Raw genomic sequence first — 21,198 nt, 5'->3', positions numbered from 1 at the left:
GACAGATACCCTCTCAGTGGGTGCTGTTGTGGTGAGTTTTTTTTTTTTTTTTTACACGATATTCTAATTTTGTGAGAAGGTGGTGCTGCCATGGGGGAGAGAAGATAGTCCAGGAGAAGGAAAAATTTCTCTGAAGATATATTACAAGGTTGATTTCATGGTTGCAGTTGATATATGAAATTCAAAATAAAATTCTTTTAGCACAGTTTAATAGAAAGCTGCTCCAGTATTTTTTTTTGACGCAGTGTAACAGAACAGCCAGTTTGTGCAGAAAAATGACAAGACAACCAAATTAGAAATATTTTTTTTATTTTACTTAAACCATGGTGTCATTTAAAACAGCTACATTACCCACCCAAACTAGTCTAAAAAAATTGCTAATAAAACAGCTGCATTTTTCACATAATACAAATAACACCTTTGCAATAAAGCTGAGGAGTAAAATGGTTTAAAATTCTGATTGTAATAGAAAAAAAAACAATTCAGTACAAAAAAAAAATTGCTGGAAGCAGAAAGGTTGCATGCCTCCAACTAGAGAGCACCTTCAAGTGCAGTCACTTGGGACTGGCAGGTGAAAGGAATACATGGCCTTCACATTAATATTTTAATCCTGAATCAGTGTACAACCTGTCAATTCACATTTTACAATTCCTAAAAAATGGCCAAATGCCCATCACTGTAATAAAAAAAGGTAAGGCCATTAACTCGGGCATTTTATGCTGTACACCAACAATGAAGGGTCATACTCCCAAGTGGCTCAGATCTGGAGGCCAAAGTCAGATTGGTAACTGCTTTACATGATCGCACAGCTTCTGTTGTCGGCAGCCTACAAAAGACAGGAAATCTAGATCAGTGTATATTCATTAGCGTTTCTAGGCACAATATCTACATAATATTAACTACTGCACATCTTACAGTCTATTGCCCTGCTATCAGTTTATGCACATGCAAGACTGCTTCACATTATACCACCTATTGCTTTTTGTCTCAGCAGTTTTGAAGCTACCTGCCATCAGCAAATTGAAAATGCCTACATCCACAGGCTAAAGATCTACTCGGTCCAATGGACAGTCTAAAGGGAACCTGTCAGCCAACTCATGCTGCCCTATTGCATCTAGGCATGCTTCTCTAAAGTGCTGACATTTCACAAAAATTAGTTTAGAGACCCAACCAGGGATCAAAGGCAGAAATGCTAGTGCAGCACCACCCTTGGCTGGTTTCTCTGTACAGCACTCCAGGTGATTTAACAGTTGTCACCCATGTGTGTACATCGCAAGAGTGATGCAGGAATAGTCTCATCTGTCAAAGATCATTTCTAGAGAGAAAGCATTTGAGGAAAACCACCTGCCTTTAAGGATACAGCCTGGCTTTGGGCAGGATGTATTAACACCTTCATGACCTTGGGATTTTCCATTTTTCCGTGTTCGTTTTTCACTCCCCTCCTTCCCAGAGCCATAACTTTTTTTATTTTTCCATCAATTTGGCCATGTGAGCTTATTTTTTTGCGGGACGAGTTGTACTTTTGAACGACATCATTGGTTTTACCATGTCGTGTACTAGAAAACGGGAAAAAAAAAAAATTCCAAGTGCAGTGAAATTGCAAAAAAAAAAGTGCAGTCCCACACTTTGTTTGGCTTTTTTGCTAGGTTCACTAAATGCTAAAACTGACCTGCCATTATGATTCTCCAGGTCATTAAGAGTTCATAGACACCTAACATGACTAGGTTATTTTTTATCTAAGTGGTGAAAAAAAATTCCAAACTTTGCTAAAAAAAAAAAAATAAAAATTGCGCCATTTTCCCGATACTCGTAGCGTCTCCATTTTTCATGACCTGGGGTCGGGTGAGGGCTTATTTTTTGCGTGCAGAGCTGGCGTTTTTAATGATACCATTTTGGTGCAGATACGTTCTTTTGATCGCCCGTTATCGCATTTTAATGCAATGTCGCGGCGACAAAAAAAAATAAAAAAATTCTGGCATTTCACATTTTTTTTGCTACGCTGTTTACCAATCAGGTTAATGCCTTTTTTTTTTATTGATGGATCGGGCGATTCTGAACACTGCGATACCAAATATGTGAAGGTTTGATTTTTTTTATTGATTTATTTTGATTGGGGCGAAAGGGGGGGTGATTTAAACTTTAATTTTTTTTTTTTTTTTTTTTTTTTTACTTTTGCCATGCTTCTATAGCCTCCATAGGAGGCTAGAAGCTGGCACCACTCGATCGGCTCTGCTACATAGCAGCGATCTGATGTTCGCTGCTATGTAGCAGAAATGCAGGTGTGCTGTGAGCGCCGACCACAGGGTGGCGCTCACAGCTACCGTGGACCAGTAACCATAGAGGTCTCAAGGACCTCTATGGTTACAATGCTGAAGCATCGCCGACCTCCGATCATGTGACGGGGGTCGGCGATGCGATCATTTCCGGCCACCCGGCTGGAAGCAGTAGTTAAATGCCGCTGTCTGCGTTTGACAGCGGCATTTAATTCGTTAATAGGCGCGGGCAGATCGCGATTCTGTCCGCGCCTATTACGGGCACGTTTCAGCTGTTCAAAATAGCTGACATGTCCCGGCTTTGATGCGGGCTCACCGCCGGAGCCCACATCAAAGCGGGGCTTCTGACCTCGAACGTACTATCCCGTCAGAGGTCAGAAAGGGGTTAACAGACAGATCTTTGAATTTTAAAAAAAACAACCACACATTCCTGTGCCAAGACTCTTAGATGTGTGCCTGCTATGCACTATGTAACGGACGTGTCTAACCATGTAGAGCTGCTCCAGTTCATGGTCTGATCCACAGCTCCTGGCATGGTGCAGAGGGGTGCTAAAGTATATAGTCAGGTCAACTTGGGATCGCAGTTTTTCTTTTGAGGCAAAATGTTTTCAGAACAGACAGGAAACCTCCGTGCACAGCCATTACACAGTAAATAGCAGGGGGCACACCTCACAGGAACAATTTCCCACACAATTATGGAGTTATTCAAAGATCTATTAAAATGCACTTTGTGGGAAAACCTTTTTTAAAGGATGCCTGAACACCAAGCAGTTCGGTCAGTGAATTTAGATGTTTTTTGGCAGTAGTTAAGCAAAATAGACCAAAAACAAGGTTTACTTTTATAATAATGCACTTTCCCCAAAAAGCAGCATAGTGTACAAACTAAGTTATACAATAACTACAGTGCAATCACTTATGACATTAGATTTCCCCTTCCACCAGAAAAAGAAATAAATAATGAATAACTGAAGGGTTATCTTCTCTCCTCTCCATACCTGCCGACGAGGTCTGGCTTCAACCTCTTCTGCCACCTCTACCTCTTCGTCAACTTCTTCCTCCTCAGGTATAGATGTTGTGAATACAGTTGTCCTGTGAGCCACCTCCTAAGGAGAGAAAAAAAATAATTTAGACCAACCAACTTATTAGGTTATAAGCCAAGACAGTCAAGTGGTATTAGTTTTGCTACTGTGCATGATTGATCTGCAAGTAATGTTTGGGACCAATAAATGGCGTTACATGGATTTTGCAGGGTTTTTAGTCATCCTTACTTGTCTCAGGGCTGTGGTTGTGATGTGACAGCTGCAGATATGTCAGGCTGACCGCAATGGCACTGGAGTTGCCAGAAGCAAATGCTGTTTTTTTTCTATTTATCATTATTCCTAAAGCTCATGGGGAAGAACCCAGACTGGACAAAAGGTCTACAAGTAGAGCCTGTGGAGGGGCAAAGCATCATGCAAATATTCAAAAGGATTTTTATCACCAATTGATAGTCCCTATTGACAATTAGAGGAGAAGCTGACATGCAAATTCATGATTTTACATCAAGAGATTAAAGTAAATTTTGTAAGGTTGTGAACTTTTTTCCCCAGAGAAACCACTTGTGAGTGACAATCAGTGCATCAGTGGAAATGATTGTGCAGAGTACAACAGGAGATTAGGCAGTTCTCCAAATCATTTATTGCAGTGGAAGACTCAAAATTATGAAAAACAAGGTCACTAGAAATGTAAGCAAGTGACAAATTCCATACTGCTCCTCATCCAGAAACCATGATAGTTTTAAATTGGCATAAGGGCTGGTGCAAGTAGAATCCAGCAAGCCACTATAGGCTCACGGAAGACAAATGCTGCATTCCCATGCAAACAGACTTGTAAGATAATGCTTTAAGGCAGTTTTTAGTGCAGTTTTCACATTTCTAAAGCAAGGCATAAGTTGCTGCACTTAAACTAAGGTTTAGTGAAGGTAAACTTACCTCTCCCTGAGAGTTTCTCAGAGCAACCTTAACATCTTGACTAGTGCCCCAAGAACTCTGATTCTTCCAGATGAGGTCAGAAGGAGGACTTGCAAGGACCCCAGCATTAGAAGCCCAAACCTAGAAGTAAAAAAAAATAAAAAAATAATTATATATTACTTTTTACACATTATGTTTGACTGATTAGAAATCCATAGGACCCACAGGAGAAGCTATGCAACAATAGGCTACAGGTTCAAATGGATGTCCAACTATAGGATTCCTACAGCTAAAGATCACGGTACAGCATTTATGGCTAGGCTCACAAAATATTGTATGGACTTTGTTTTCTTTGAAGAACACTTTTCAGACTTTACATCAATATTGGGTGAACTGCTATACATAAGTCTGTATAAGAGTGGGAGACTATGCCAAGTTACAAGCCTATTCAGTTACTTACTGTAACAGTCTGCCCTGCCTTGAGGACATATCTTGAAGTAAACTTGTAGTTTGCTGATGTGTCGCCAATAGTTCTGACAATTTCCCAACCTCCCAGTGGTTGATCCTGAAATCATAGAACAGCATTACAACTGCAGCACATAGCGAAGATATATCCACGATGTGTAGACCAGGACAGCTTACCTGGTCAGAGTTGTTCTTCAGTCGGATAAATTTGCCATCCACATCCAGTTCTTCAATGGACACGTTACCAGTTGCAGAAGCTGAATGAGCAATACTAACACTACTGCTAGCCTCTGACTCCTCTACATCAACCCTCTTTCTTTTGCCTCTGGTAGTTCTTACACTGCGGCTTGAAGAAGCTCGAGATACTGTCACACGGGATGATGGACTTGGAGAAAGATTTAGCCTAAAAAGACAGAAGTTGGTCATCTGTATATAAACCCAACAGCACCGATGTGGAAGAGACGAGTAGCTGCACACATCTTACCTTTCCTCTTCCCCTTCCAGCAGTTTGCGGTATGCACTTATTTCCATGTCCAAGGCTAGTTTGACATCTAAAAGCTGTTCATAGTCTGAAAGCTGTTGCTGCATCTGGTCTCTTATGTCAGCCATTTCCCGCTCTCTTTCTGCAAGCATTCTTCGACAAGAATCCTTTTCTTTAGCTAGTAATTCTTCCAACTCTTGCATCCTGTCATACCATGCCCTAGACTGAAGACAAGCACCTTTATTATGCTGCAGAGAAAAAAAAATCATGCCCTCATTTAAAATATAAGAAACCATTGAGCTTACTTCTTTCTGCAGATCTGACAGCTGGCTTGAGAGACTGTCAATGCGCAGGCGGCTTTCCATCAGCTCCTCGCGAGTACTGTGGGCAGTAGAGCTGTTCATTTCAGAAGACAGTCTAGCATTCTCCAGCTGAAATATGAAAGTCAAAGTCAGAAAGGGAAGCACACCTAGTGTGGACATCACTGTGCTAGCGTCAGCACCAAACAGGAACTGAATATTTCCTAAGGAAATTAAGTTATTACACCAACTTTCATATGCAGCTGTGAAACCTGACACCTAAGGTACATAAACAGGAGTCAATAGGGCAGGTCCTATGACTACACCACACACTTGACATAGCAAACATAGACCAAGATAATAATGTAGTCAGATGTTTAGGGGATAGATTGTCATTTCAGAAAGTATATAAGTCAGGCTTTGGCCAACTACTCCTAATCAAAAGAAACATGACATTTGTACACAAGTAGCTATTAAAATTGCAATTACAGTATGTGTAAACCAAGCATCACCACATGCATTAGACTTACCTTGGCTTGATAAGTTTGCTCAAGTTCATCTTTATAGAGCTTTACTTGCTGTTCCTGCTGAGACCTTATATCAGAGAGCGCCTGAGCAAGTTTGAATTCATACTCAACAAGACGACCAGAATCAACTTCTACCAAACGGGTCTCATGTCGCCTTCTAGTCTCTTTGATCTCCTAAAAAGTACATTTTAAGAGATTGAACATCAGCAGGTTCCAAGTAACATACCGTATTATTCAGACGCACTTTTTTCCTCCACAATTTTGTCTTATAGCTTGGATTTACCTTAATCTAGCTGTAGTTGCTGCAGCTAACATGTGTGCCTGCTGTTAAAGAAAATGAATATTGACTGCCCCCCACCTCTATGCAGTAAAGCTGGCACTGAGAGGGACTATAGGGGTGGAGAGCAGTGAACATTCATTCACTTTCTAATAGTGGGCACATGTGATCACCCAGCCGCTACAGGAACAGTGTGCCCGATATTAAGGATGAAAATTCACTGCTCCCCACTTCCATAGTCCTGGGAGTGGGGAGCAGGGAATATTCCAGCAGCTGTCCTCAGTGTATGGGAGCGCATGGAAGTGTCACCATGCACTGTTACATGCTGAAATCAGCTGCAGGCATCACAACACTGCTGCAAGGGAGCACAAGGAAGTCAAGTACAATCGCTTATTTTTTGTGTGCAATGGGATGGCCATATATACCTGGATGGGGGATATTCGTAGAGAATTGGGAGACATTACTACTACCAAAAAAAAAAAAAAAAAAAAAAAAAAAAAAAAAAAAGTGTAAAAAGTTGATAAACACTCCCTCCCATAACAGTGCATCATGACCACTTTTGCTTCAATCTATTATCCTCCCCGAAAACCTAGGTGTGTCTTATGGTCCGTTGCATCTTATAGTCCAAAACAAACACGTTAAGTGTGACCAGACATTATTGCTTCAGGAGAAACCAGTCTTGGGATAAGTGCTAGCACGTTCACATTAAATTTCTGCAGCAGAAGTTATTCCACAAGTCCAAGTGTTGCAGTTTACAAGTTAAACAAAGCCCATCTACAAGCCTGGACTGGTATAAAGTTGTGACAGCAGGGTTTTCAGCATTTGAGCAGAGAAATCTTGATTACCTCTTCATATATACTTTTCCTGAACTCAAGCTCTTCACTCAGAGACTGGCACCGATTTTCAAGATCGACTTTCATTAGAGTTTCTTCACCAAGCTGTGACTTCAACTTTGCCAATGCAGCCTCAATCTGAAAAACAATTACATTTACTATAGACAGTTGTGTTAATTTAGTCTCCCTCCAAAACAAAGTCCATGCATAACAAAAAAATCATTTCAGACAGATTAGACACTTGCCCTTCGTGCTATACGTACATATGGTTTTGATTGTGAATTGAGTTTATATGAAATAAAATGCACAAAGTGGCCGTGATCAGACTTTGCATACGGTATTGCAAGACAAAAACCAGGAATCAGTCTTGTTGAGAAGTGTGCAGGAATAAGATGCATCAAATTCATAAAGATGCACATCTGATGTACACCTCACCAGAAATGTTACTCCACACTTTCTATGAATTTGCCAGGCTGGAGAAACCCCATCCCCTCCCCAGCTCTACCCATTTTGGTAGAGTAGCTCAAGTCTGGTGTGAGAACGACAAGGGGTCAAATTGATCTGCAACTCCATATTGCGACTATTCAAAGTGTTTTACGCAAGTTCTGGCATAAAAAGAGATATAGACCACAGTGTATTAAAGGAGCCATACATGCTCCATTAACATTAATAGGAGCCCCAAATGCATCTCCACATGGTGTTTAGCTGCATATTTTAGGTTTAAAATCCACAGCATTTTAATGCACCAGAAAAATCTATGACATTGCTGAGATCTCGCATGCTTTTTTCTTTTGTGCATTTTACACCCCATGACTTTTTTTGCCAAGACAGTATGTCAAGTCAAATGGAAAAAAAACAGAAAAATTCAGCAACATGCAAATTGTAAGCATTTGTACCAGTTATAGGTGCAGAAAATGCCATTTGCTGTTAAGGTACTTTGGCAAACTTTCCATTGTCCGTAAAACACCAAGGTTACTTACGGGTAGCCGGTTTTTCCGGAGCCCATGACGGCACACCTGAGAGAGGGGATCCGCCCAGTCAGGACAGGAACCCTACTGAAAATAAAAGGGCGGTACCTCTCCCTCGCTTCAGTTGGTTTTCAGAGCATGAGAGGCCCCCCTGGTTAGTATACATGGCAATCCAACACCACATTATATTAACTAAACACACCCAAAACAATAGTGCACACCGAAAGGGTGAAAAAAAGGGGGGGGAATATACGGGTGCCGTCATGGGCTCCGGAAAAACCGGCTACCCGTAAGTAACCTTGGTGTTTTCCCTTCCCCCATGACGGCACACCTGAGAGAATTTTGTAGAATGAAACCTTAGGGAGGGACCACCGCTTGGAGCACCCTTCTACCAAAGGTTAGGTCAGCAGAGGAGGAAAGGTCTAGCCGGTAGTGTTTGAAAAAAGTTGAGGGTGAGGACCAGGTAGCGGCCTTGCAAATTTGGTCAATTGATACCTCAGCTTTCTCTGCCCAGGAGGTAGCCACGGCTCTGGTGGAGTGAGCCTTGATGCCGTCAGGAACCGGAGTGCCACTTGCAGAATAGGATAAACTAATGGCCTCCCTGATCCATCTAGCAATGGTACTTTTAGCTACCCCGCACCCTCTTTTGCTACCCTGAAAGGCTACGAATAGGGTTTGGTCTTTCCTCCACTGATTAGTCACAGACATGTATTGTAACATAGATCTTCTCACATCTAACATGTGGAACCTTTGTTCCCCTGGATTTTTAGGATTACTACAGAAAGATGGTAAAGTAATCTCCTGACTCCTATGGAACTTTTGAACCACCTTGGGGAGATAAGCCGGGTCTGGTCTTAGAACAATCCTGTCATCAAAAACCTGAGTATAAGGAGGGCATATTGACAGGGCCTGTAAATCACTTACCCTACGTGCCGATGTTAAGGCTACTAGTAAAACTGTTTTAAGGGTAAGTAACTTAGGTGATAACTCCTGCAAAGGCTCAAAGGGCTGTTTAGTCAGGGCTTCTAAGACCAAATTTAGATCCCAAGGAGGGATTTTTGGGATAATAACTGGCCGAGATCTACTACAAGATTTTATGAATCGTGAGACCCATTTATTTGAGGCAAGATTACAATTATATAGGGCCCCCAAGGCAGAAACCTGAACTTTAAGGGTGCTGGTTGCTAACCCAAGATGTAATCCTGCTTGCAGAAACTCTAGGATAGGACCTATTGGAGCCACCTCCCCCAATGGTTCCCCCAGGAAGTCGAGAAATTTTTTCCATGTCCTACCATAGATTCTAGAGGTTATGGGTTTTCTGCTTTTCAACAGGGTGGAGACTAACCCTGGAGAGAATCCTTGGCGACTTAGTAACGCCCTCTCAAATTCCAGGCTGCGAGATGGAAGCCCTTCACCTGAGAGTGGGTCACTGGGCCCTGGGTTAGCAGGTCCGGAACCTCTGGCAGGATCCATGGGTCTGTTACCGACATCTGCCTTAGAAGGGAGAACCAAGGTCTCCTTGGCCAAAAAGGAGCTATGAAGATGATATTCGCCTGATCCTCTCTGATCTTCCGGATCACAGCTGGAATCATCACTATCGGGGGGAATGCGTAGGCCAGAGAAAACTTCCAAGGTATCAGTAGGGCATCTACTGCGAAGGGATGTTCTCTCGGATTCAAGGAGCAGAACCTCCTGACTTTTCTGTTGTGGGAGTTGGCGAACAAGTCTATCTCTGGTGTGCCCCAGGCTTGGACTATTTGTTGAAATATCTGGGGGTTTAATGACCATTCCCCCTGCCTTAAGCCTCTGCGACTCAGGAAGTCCGCTTGAGTGTTTTCTGTGCCTTTGATGTGCAATGCCGACAGAGATGACAGGTGTTGTTCTGCTAGTTGAAAGAGTATGTTTGATGCCTGCATGAGGCCTTTGGACCTCGTTCCCCCCTGATGATTGACATACGCCACCACTGCTCGATTGTCCGTCAGGATTCGAGTATGGCGACCCCGGAGTAAAGGAAGAAAATGTCTTAGGGATTTCTCCACTGCCCACAGCTCTTTTTCGTTTGATCCATAGTTCTTTTCTCGTATGGACCAGGTCCCTTGTACAGAGTGAGACCTCAGGTGAGCCCCCCAACCTGTACCGCTTGCGTCGGTCGTGATAATGTCTATGACCGGATTTTGCCACCGGACCCCCATTGTCAGGTGGTTTCTCACAGTCCACCAAACTAGGGAATCCCTTACGCCCAGGGAGAGACATAGATTTCCTTCTAAATGCCCTTTTAGCAGTCTTTGGGCTGAGAGAACTTCCCACTGTAGTTGTCTTAGGTGGAATTGTGCCCATTCTACTGCCGGAATACACGATGTTAACGAGCCTAGAAGGGACATTGCCTTTCTCAGAGTCATTGTCGGCTGGCGTATTGCTGTACCGGTCAGATTTATTATTTTGTCTACCTTGTTTTCTGGAAGAAGGCAGAGCTGACGTTCGGAGTCCAGTATTAACCCCAGGAAGGACTGTAATTTTACTGGCAGCAGTCTGGACTTGGGGATATTTATTATCCAACCCAGCTCCCTTAGAGTTGATGTTACCACTGATACTTGATGAGTGCAGTGGGACTCTGATCTTCCCATTACCAGGAAATCGTCCAGATATGGGACAATGACTACATCCCGGGACCGGAGGTATGACATTACTTCCACCATCACCTTGGTGAACACCCTGGGAGCTGTAGACAGACCGAACGGAAGGGCTGTGTATTGATAATGTTTCATCTGGTTCTGGACATAGAGAGCTACTCTCAAGTATTTCTGATATTCCGGATGCATTGGTATATGATAATACGCATCTTTCAAGTCTATTACTGCCATGAAGCAGTGTTGGAAAAGGAGTTTTATGGTCGTATTTATAGACTCCATCTTGAAAGAGTAGTTCTCTATGGATTGGTTGAGTTTTTTTAAGTTTATAATAGTTCTCCAAGAACCATCCGGTTTTTGGATTAAGAAGAGGGGGGAGTAAAACCCGTCTCCCTCCTCCTGAACCGGAACCTCCAGAAGAACCTTTTTGTGGATAAGTCCCAGGACTTCGGCTTCTAGGGCAGATTGTTCCTGCTGGGACTTTCTTCGGGGAGTTATAATAAAGTTTCGTCTGGGTGGACAGGTGAATTTTATTTTGAGGCCGTCTCTGATTATATTTATGACCCAGGTACTGGGGGAGATGTTTACCCAGGCCGGAAAGAAGAGGGAGAGTCTTCCTCCCACTTCTGGCGTAATGTCATTGGGGGGATTTCTTTGCCGATGTAGAGGGCCCTTTGAACATGTAGCCTGAGCCTCTCTTATCCCTAAAGTCCCAGTTTTTTCTTTCTCCTGGGGGGCGACCTCTATTAAATCTTCTCCTCCGAAAAAAGGGTTTTTTGGACTCTTTAGGGATATTGGGAAAGCCTTTCTTTTTATCTCCTGCATGTTCCAGGATTTCTTCAAGTTTTTTCCCAAAGAGGAGTTGGCCATCACATGGGATGGAGCACAGCTTGTGTTTAGATGGTAAATCCCCCGGACAACCTTTGAGCCAGAGGGCTCTTCTTGCCGCATTAGACAAGCTCGCTGCTCTGGCCGTTAGTCTTGCGGAATCCGCAGAAGAGTCTGCTAAAAAGGCTGCTGCCCCTTGCACCAAGGATATATTGGCAAGGATGTCGGATCTGGGTACCTTGTCCCTTAGCTGATCCTCTATCTGCTGTAGCCAGACCATCAGAGCGCGGGCCGTACAAGTTCCAGCGATTGCTGGCTTCAGGCCCCCCGCTGAGGCTTCCCAGATATGTCTGAGAAAACCATCTGCTTTTTTGTCAAGCGGGTCTTTAAGAACACCCGAGTCTTCTAATGGAAGGGATGATTTTTTTAAGCATTTGGCTACCGCTCCGTCAATTTTGGGGATCTTTTCCCAAGGTTCAGAGTCTTTATTTTCAAAGGGATATCTCCTTTTGGATGAAGAGGGCAAAGAACCCATTTTTTCAGGTCTTTTCCACTCTCTCAATTAATGCTTTTATTTTTGCATTAACTGGAAACGTGCGTTTCCTCCTCTCTTCTAAGCCACCAAACATGACATCCTCTAGTGACCTAGGTGTCTTCTCCTCTTTAAGGCCCATTGCAGACCTAACTGCTTTGACTAATTTGTCCACGTCCTCCGTGGGAAGGCACGGACGACCTCCTGAATCACTGTCCGAGGAGGAATCTGAAGAGTGGACCGAGGCTGGGGAAGTAGAGGGAGATCGGGATGTTTTATGACTCCCTTGTCTCTGAGAGGTATCCGACTCTGTAGACGCCCTACGGCTTCCCCCTCTTGGTTCGCTAAGGGCCAATTTTAAGGAGTCTTTTATTTCAGCCTGTATTATGGCTTTAAGGCTAGTGGTGAAATTAGGGGTTTCTTCTTGAATAGTCTTATTTATGCAGTCAGCACAGAGATCCTTCCGATACTGCACTGCGAGCGGGTTTTTACAAAGGGCACACTCTCGGTTCTTTGTTTTACCGGTAGCTTTCCTGGACCCCTAGTGATCAAAACAGAAAAATGGACCCTGTTACCATAAGGGATACATTCACGTAGATCACTCACCACCGCCGACAATCAAGGGTACCGATTTTTGAGGCTGGACAGATGCACGTGAAGCGTCCCTCCTGGACGTTGACGAATCTTGCCGGACGGAACGACCACTGTTTTTACCACTTGAGCGGCTGCTCCTGGTATGTTGGTGGCTCGGCAAGGCATCTGGTGAGAGCTCCGGCTGCTGCTGCTGTGAAGAAGACTGCTGCAGCTGCTCTTGTTGTCCTACCTCCATGGCGAAGTTTTTGGACATGAGCGCGTCTTCTGTGGTCCAGCACCCTTTTATGGGGCGACCACTGCACTCCCCGCCTCTTCGGTGCCCAATAGTGATCCCTCCCCCTCTCTGCCATGCCACCGGAGTCTTCATTCACCGGCCGGCGTTTTCTTCATGGGCGCCGCCATCTTGGATCTGGCGCCTGCCTCCGACGTCACACGGGCACGCCCATTCACAGCGGGCCTGACGTGCGACGTCAGAAGAGCGACCCGGAAGCGGCCGCCGCGCCGGCAGAGAGGGGTGGGCGGCGTGGCAGCCATGGAAGGAACCCGGTCCTCCAACCATGCTGCACAACGCCCGCACGGACGCAGTGACCCGGGGGGACCTGCGGACGGCGCCTCCAGGACCCGAACCTCCGACGCACAGGCGCTGCCTGTTCTTCCACGCCGGGACGGGACCTGGGTAAGTCGAACCGCCGTGTTCAGCACAAGGGTCCCTGTCAGGACAGGAAACCCAACTGAAGCGAGGGAGAGGTACCGCCCTTTTATTTTCAGTAGGGTTCCTGTCCTGACTGGGCGGATCCCCTCTCTCAGGTGTGCCGTCATGGGGGAAGGGAAAAGTGACACTAAACAGGTCAGGCCTAAACAAAACAAAGCTCTATAGACAGAGGGATTCATTGCAGCTCAGTGGAGTAGAATGTCACATCATCCTCCAGTCAGCTGCGCAACCCCCTTCTGCCACAGCAATTTTGCGTTTGATGAAGGAGGTAGCAAATGCCATACCCCTTTATATTTCCATCCATATAGCCTTATGAACTTGTTTTTTGGCACGACAAGTTGCACCCTAGAATGATACAAAAACTTACTTAGCAACAAGATCCTCAAAGTCAGTAGGATTATGGAGATAAAAAGCTGGAAAAGTTTGCTTTTTTTATTTAAATAAGGATAAAAAAAAAGTGAAGGAATTTGCAGTTAAATGTTTTTTGTATAACCGTATTTGAGACCTGCAATGTTTTTATTGTCTGATAGAGCTATGTGACTGCTCAATTTCTATCCATCTACACAGTCTCGTTTGCAGCCAAGCCACAGCCTAGCTTTCAACAGAAGACAGTCATGGCAAACACTAGAGTGCACCTTTATTTGTTCACATATAGAGATGGCTACTCTTAGTTTGCACCTGTACACTAGATTTCTGTTTGGAAGACAGTCTTATTTATATGAAAAAAATGGCAGGGTCCTCTGAAGTCCCAGCAACTCATTGGCGCTATACAATTATGTCATGTGGACTGCTGGGCTCCTGTGCTGTCGAGTTGTAAGTGCGACTGGCACAGATTGACAGCTGCACTTAACAGTTGCTCCTTCTGAGACTTGAAGAGGCAGATCCTGGCTTAGTGATTTTTTTTTTTTTGCCTGGTACGGGGGTAAGGGCTCAGCCTCTGATCCCGCTTTTAACTTAAAGCCTATATGCACCTCCCATGACGGCACCGTTATGACGCTGGCACCCAACCAGCGCGGGCATAACTCTCATGGGACAAATTGAACATGAAGAGGAAGTCCACGCTGCTGCCAAACAGACTTCCTCTTCATGCTCAATGCAACAGTAGAACAGTAGGCAGGTACAGTTCTGATTAGGTGTCGGCGTCACAGCAGCCCCAAGGAGCGTGACAGACACCGTGGGAGTGGCGCCGACACAGGAGGTGTGCATAGGCTTTATTATTTTATCGGGGCCAAGCGAGATGTGTAACTAGTTGTCCAAGTAGAGGACAACTTTACATTTTACAAATGTTAACACTTGCATCTAGGGACTTCCACTATTGTCTTCAGGTGATACAAATCTGATCTGGTAAAGCCCGAGGCTCAATGGAGGATAATGTTACCGTCACATTAAGCGACGCTGCAGCGATATAGACAACGATGCCGATCGCTGCAGCGTCGCTGTTTCGTCGTTGTGTGGTCGCTGGAGAGCTGTCACACAGATGGCTCTCCAGCGACCAACGATGCCGAAGTCCCCAGGTAACCAGGGTAAACATCGGGTTACTAAGCGCAGGGCCGCGCTTAGTAACCCGATGTTTACCCTGGTTACCAGTGTAAATGTAAAAAAAACAAACACTACATACTTACATTCCGGTGTCTGTCGCGTCCCCCGGCGTCCGCTTCCCTGCACTGTGTAAGCGCCGGCCCTAAAGCAGAGCGGTGACGTCACCGCTGTGCTCTGCTTTACTGCCGGCCGGCGCTGACACAGTGCAGGGAAGCGGACGCCGGGGGACGCGACAGACATCAGAAGGTGAGTATGTAGTGTTTGGTTTTTTTTACATTTACAATGGTAACCAGGGTAAATATCGGGTTACTAAGCGCGGCCCTGCGCTTAGTAACCCGATGTTTACCCTGGTTACCAGTGAAGACACCGCTGGATCGGTGTCACACACACCGATTCAGCGATGTCAGCGGGTGATCCAGCGACAAAATAAGGTGCTGGCCTTCTAGCTCCGACCAGCGATGTCACAGCAGGATCCTGATCGCTGCTGCGTGTCAAACACAACGATATCGCTATCCAGGACGCTGCAACGTCACGGATCGCTATCGTTGTTAAGTTGTTCAGTGTGAAGGCACCTTAACAGTACAGTTATTGTCCATCAGTCAGGAAAGCAGTGGGGAGATTACAGTACATAAGTTTTTAAATTTGCAAAACTATCACATAAGCTAATAAAAATTACTTTGACACCATTTTCTAAAAGGGCTGGTCAAGAGTAGATTCCAATAACTATTCAATGGCAGCCATCATAAAATAAAGGTCACAGCTGCAGTGTGACAGTCATGCTGCGGACTATGTAATATCAGTGAGAAGCAGTCACAACAGGCACTCACCTGCCCAATCTCAGCTTGGAGACTATCCACTTCCTGCTCCAGTGCCTTCTTCTCCCCCCTCGCAGTGACAAGCGCAGCATCAGAGGAGTGGAGAAGAGCCTCATTGTCCCGGAGTTTGGCTTGCAGAGCATTAAAGTCGGATTCTTTCTTTGAGAAACTATCAAAGATAATATGCATTTTATTTTATTAATTTATATACCTAGATTGTCACATGACATGTATTAGGAACTCTACACATTACATGATCTGGGTATGAATGATAAAGTGTATAGATCATTTACTACAATGGTGGATTCTGACACAGGACATTCACATTGTAATGGTTCATGAGGGGGGACAGGGGAGTGTGAAGAAATTTCCTGGTCTGGAGAACCACATGACCTATCTTGGCCAGTAAGCAGCTCTGGAAACAACATGACGTTACCTGACAAGCCATTTCTGTCCTCAATATTGTAAATGAAACGTTTTATCCATCAACCAGCACCTGTGATAACACGAGATCTTGTCCCACTGCTGGCAATCACTACAGATTGTTTTATAAGCAAGTAACATGGTTTGGCTTGCACTGTCAGCATTTCACCTCATAGGGGCAGCATTGTACAATAAACACTGTTCCACTTCCTGATAAATTCCAGTGTAATAAGGCCTCTTTCACACTTCAGTTGTTTGGCGTCAGTCACTTCCGACATAGTGACGGATCGACGGCTCCGTCACAATTGTTGAGAAAACGGTTCCAACGGATCCGTTTTTTTGACGGATCCGTTACTTGGCGGTTGTCTGGGAAAAGTATCTACTTTTTGGAGCATGCGCAATTGAAAAAGCGGATTGGGGCGACGGATCCGCCGAAATGACGGTCGCGACGGATCAGTCGCCCTTAGGCGCCATTCTATGGAATGACGGATGCGACGGATCCGCCGCGAACCGTCATTTCGGCATTGACAAAAAACGTTTCAATATTAGTCTATGTCTCTACAACGTCCCCCAAATTTCGACGGATCCGTCGCATGACGGATGGAACGGACGACCATCCGTCACAATCCGTCGCCAATGCAAGTCTATGGGAAAATAACGGATCCGCCAAAAAAAAAAAAAAATGACGGATCCGTTATTTGAGGAAACTGGCGGTTTTAGACTGACGCCAAACAACTGAAGTGTGAAAGAGGCCTAAGGCCAGAAATAAGCCATACAGGCCACAATAAACTGGTAACCACCAAGTAAACATTACTTCAGCTACCACTGCACAGAGCTTTTTTCTTGTTGCCTCCATACCATCATTTTAAAATCTGTTAGTAGATACAAGGCAGCCCAGGTGCTGCAACCCCCTGCGCCTCACCGGCCTAGGGGCTGCACAACCCTGGTGTCTCACAAGCAGGGCAGTGGAACTGGAGCCGTGGACTTAGTCTGTATAAAATGGACCAACTCCTAAAATATATAACAAATTGGGTACAGTAATACAATACAGGAGGTGCTGTAAATGATTTCAGGATAGTTTGGAAAGTGATGAAATGTCCTATAAATGTCTGTTCTGTTCCTGATGTGAGGATCTTTGCTTTTAGCCGAGATGAATCTGTGCTGTACTTTATGTACACGCTCAATAGTGACCAATACTGTGGGGTCGCGGAAATTGAGGAGTCAGTTAGAGCTTTGGCTATGGACTCCACAGCCCTACTCACAAGCCCAAAGCTGCAACCTCAGTTACCCCAGAATCAATGAGGCACAAGCAGATGCTCCGCACATTTGCTTTATATGGATACATTTGTTTGAAATGACATTAGCAAAAGAGCCCTTTGTGCATTGAGTGTTCTGCCTGTAAGCAAGTGGCTGTCAGCTGCACAGCTCATATTACAGATGGGCCCCATTCCAGAAGCAGCTGCCACAGTCCAGCAAGAGGGCAAATGTCAAGCACCTGAGACGGCTTTAGAACGACTTAACAAGCAGAAAGTAAAGACAGCAGACTCCAGGACACACCGCTAGGTCCCAAGCCCTTCCTGTGGGCCATGGCAAACTGTCTAGGAGATGCCCAGACCGTAGGGCACGAGATGTGAGCCCACTACAGGAGGAAGGTTCCAAGACTGCTAAAATACAGTATAATGTAAGGACAGATTCAAAGCATCTACCACAAAGATGTAACACTTCTTACAGCTCAGATCACCGCAGCTTGTGTTTGAAGTTTGAGCCCAGCGTTCATTGTGAGCTTCACCCTCTACATTTACGAGCAGACACCAAAAATCAAAGAGCCAGGTGGAGAGTCTGGAGGAGACAGCACCAAGTCACTGTCACCTGCTGCAATGTCAGTAATAAGCACAGCAACCCACAATGTTCTCCTTAGTAGGTGCAGCTGTGACCTCTGCCCTTGGGTTTGCACCCAAAGACTGGCACACACCGTGCTCACCTAACCAGGAGGCTTATACACTGTATACTAGTGCAGGCTTAGTGCGTTGTGCAGTAAGCCATTGCTTCTTGTGGCCCTTGTCCCACAGATCGTTGCCGAGGACCCACAATAAGTAGCACTCATGAGATCACCCTCAGACCTCATATGAGCCTCTTACGGATCGCCGTCTAAGCCACACAAGGTAGTCTGGGGTCACCAATGCCATCTGGTACTACGCTGATCCCAGCGGCTGATGACCCCATATGCCCCTGTGGCTACTACGTGTTTGGGAAAGAGAAAAAAAAAAAAAAGTAACAACTCCAGGAGTCCAGGTCACCAACAGCTGCACAGTCCATAGCAGGCTACAGAGCGGCGGGAAAGCAGCACTTGGTTTTGGCAGCCAAGAAGGAAGTAGAGAGGGTGTGAGCAGTGTATGATGGGTAGAGTGCAGCTGAATGGGCAGGGGGAGGGGAGACACCAGGCACTGACAGGGCGCCACTCACACCCCAAACAATACACCATTTACCATGTACCCAGCAAGGGATTGGCAACACATGCTGCCAGCAGGAGGCCGAGCACAGCTGCCCCACAGCCTGCTCTCTACGGTGGCTGCAAGGCTCAGTGCAGGTTACTGCTCTCTGGAAGCAGCCACACTACTGACAGCCCTACATCTGGGAGTGATCACATGCCAGGTCTCACAGCTGAGCCCCTTTGTGCTGGGTACAGGACACTGCTGACATCCCGGGAGGTGTGCACGGGCCAGCAGAGCAGGAGGGGTTACACACGGCATTGTCTGCACGGAGGGGATGAGGGCTGTCACCGGTCCCCCTCCCCCAGCTGTCACCCGCCCCGGTGCTCCCCCGGTCCTGTCCCCCAGCGCTCCCCCGGTCCTGCCCCCGGGCCGCTCACCTGATCTGCAGCTGGTCGTAGTCGCCCCGCAGCTTGCCCAGCTCTATCTGCAGCTTGGCCCTCTCCCGGGCCGTGTCGTCCAGGCTCCGCCGGGCGTCCGCCAGCTCGGTCTCGTACAGGTCCTTGAGGCCGGTGACCTCCCGGCTCCGCACCTCCTCCCGCTCGGTGACCTGCAGCTGCAGCACGCTGTTCTCAGACTCCAGGCTCCGCACCTTGTCGATGTAGACGGCCAGGCGGTCGTTCAGCTGCCGCAGCTCCTCTTTCTCCTGCAGGCGGGAGATGCGGGTCGGGCTCAGCGGGGTGCTCATGCTGCTCCTCCGGCTGGACTGCCGGGGGGCGGTGGGGGTTGAGGTCGCCATGGGCTACGGTACAACGGAAGCTGCTGTAAAACAACCAGTCCGCACGTGACAGGGCCCGGCTACACACAAACTTTATACCGGCGGCACCGACGATCGATTCAATGAGACGAGGCGGCACCGAGCGCCCGCTCCGGAAGAAAAAGAATCCCCGGCTGCGGAGGGAGACGGCGGACCGGTCCCTGGACCCTCTGGGTAATTGGGGATAAATCCGGTTGGAGCACAATGAGCGACGCTGCGATCTCCCCACTAGGAACAGCAGCGGCGAGTGAGAGGCTTGGCCTCAATATGGCGCCAGAACGGTCACGTGGTGTCCCGCGGCCAATGGCGACACGCGACGCGCCCACACTCCGAGCCTGAAACTAAATTCAAATTGTAGAGATTTAGGTGCGGGGAAGCAGTGGGGGAGGGGCGGCGGCCGTACAATGGCGGGGGGAGGGGAGCCGGGCGCATTGTCACAGCCGCGGTATATACGGAGCGGTTATGTGGGGGCAGGAATTCTCCGCGCCGCTCACACAGCACCGGCTCCACTCGGGGTTTGAAAAATGCGGCCCAGGCCCATTACTAGCAGCGGGCAGGACGGCTCCACACACGCCGGGAAGACGCTTCTCCTGCATTTCACTGGCACATCCGCCCTGCTCTTCATAGGAACAATTTTGTTTATTGTTTGTTCCTCTTCAGACCTTTCTTCCACACTTTGTGTGTAGAATCTGCAGCGTTCAGGGATATGTTCACACTGCGCTCTCTCCTGGCGTTGTTTGAGCAGATCCTCGCCAGCGTTTAATTAATTGCTTAATACATTTTAAAATCTGAGACAATCGTCCCCAAAAAGGAGAAAGAGCCTTATAGAAAAGACCAAAGAAAACTGTTAACAAAAACGTTTGGAGACGAGCGGGTCCCAAAGCGGGCTCTGCCTGGAAACTCGTATTTCACTGCCAGAAAAAGAAAGCTAGTGTGAACACAAGTGTTTGCAGCAGAAATTCCTGCACCAAAACCGCAGCAGTTTACAGTCCCATCAATAACACGCTGCTTACATTTTCCTGCCAAGAGGCACAAGGTGAAGACCTTTCTGCTGCAAATGTTACTGATTGTGTGCACCTACCCCAACAGAGGATTCCCACTGTGCGGATGTAGATACAGTGGAACGGTTTTTGGTGCCTCTTTACCCCCCACAGAAGCTTGAAAAAATGCATGGAAAATAATTATGTAAAAAAAAGCCCTGAATCAAATCTGCACCAAAAACATAAAGGAACAAACATAAGAGCAGCAAATTGCTTTTATGTGCTCGGCCCCTTTCACACATCGTGTTCTGTGTTTTTCATGCATAGGGCATATAGTCTGTGGGGCTGTTCACACCTGCTCTATGGCTACAGAAAAACAATGGAACGGATATATGCCCAATTTTGATTCTAGTCATTGATCAAAATTCCCCAGCACAGGGATGAGGCACCTAGTTACATCCTAGTGCTGATGTGGGATGCAAAGAAGCCTTCAAAAGTTGCTTTTTTTACATATGAGACAAGAAAAACTGCTGAAACTCTGATGATACAAGCTGACATTGATCAAACCCTGATGAAGATTTGATGGAACACACTGAAGACAATCATTCAGTTTTTCACATGCAAACATTTTTTTTTAGGAAAAAAAACCGTGAAACCATGTTAGAATGCCTACAGAAAACATGGGGGAAACGCAGTATTTCTACTCATGGAAACATTGTCTTAGGTTTTAAAAAATGTCTGGTAGAAAATTAAGAACTGCATGTCACTTCTTTGAGGCGGATTCCCCCTTGGAATCTGCTCAGGACTTAACGCATCAAGTCTAAAGGCTG

General features: G+C 46.2%; 1 protein-coding gene across 1 annotated transcript; it reads right to left on the bottom strand.

Moving 5' to 3' along the window:
- Positions 1-292: 292 nt before the first annotated feature.
- On the bottom strand, positions 293-19,627 carry LMNB1 (lamin B1). The gene is made up of 11 exons (XM_077291238.1): positions 19,012-19,627; positions 15,732-15,888; positions 7,117-7,242; positions 5,998-6,168; positions 5,474-5,599; positions 5,172-5,392; positions 4,865-5,090; positions 4,683-4,787; positions 4,244-4,363; positions 3,269-3,376; positions 293-826 (listed from the first exon to the last, which is right to left on the bottom strand). Exons 1-11 carry the CDS (start codon positions 19,368-19,370, stop codon positions 794-796), a joined length of 1,752 nt encoding a protein of 583 aa, XP_077147353.1. The 5' UTR covers positions 19,371-19,627; the 3' UTR covers positions 293-793.
- Between the last annotated feature and the right edge of the window lie 1,571 nt (positions 19,628-21,198).

The sequence above is a fragment of the Ranitomeya variabilis genome, chromosome 1, assembly GCF_051348905.1.
Source record: "Ranitomeya variabilis isolate aRanVar5 chromosome 1, aRanVar5.hap1, whole genome shotgun sequence".
Lineage (NCBI taxonomy): Eukaryota > Metazoa > Chordata > Amphibia > Anura > Dendrobatidae > Ranitomeya > Ranitomeya variabilis.
This window is presented reverse-complemented; position numbering and strand designations above follow the sequence as displayed.

What these genes read in the sequence shown, in the direction of transcription:
- LMNB1 (XM_077291238.1), bottom strand. Translation starts at nt 19,370, where the DNA reads ATGGCGACCTCAACCCCCACCGCCCCCCGGCAGTCCAGCCGGAGGAGC. An exon ending in TACGACCAGCTGCAGATCAG is followed by an intron (nt 15,889 to 19,011) that starts GTGAGCGGCCCG and finishes TATCTTTGATAG; the next exon opens with TTTCTCAAAGAAAGAATCCG. An exon ending in AGGCAGGGCAGACTGTTACA is followed by an intron (nt 4,364 to 4,682) that starts GTAAGTAACTGA and finishes TTTTACTTCTAG; the next exon opens with GTTTGGGCTTCTAATGCTGG.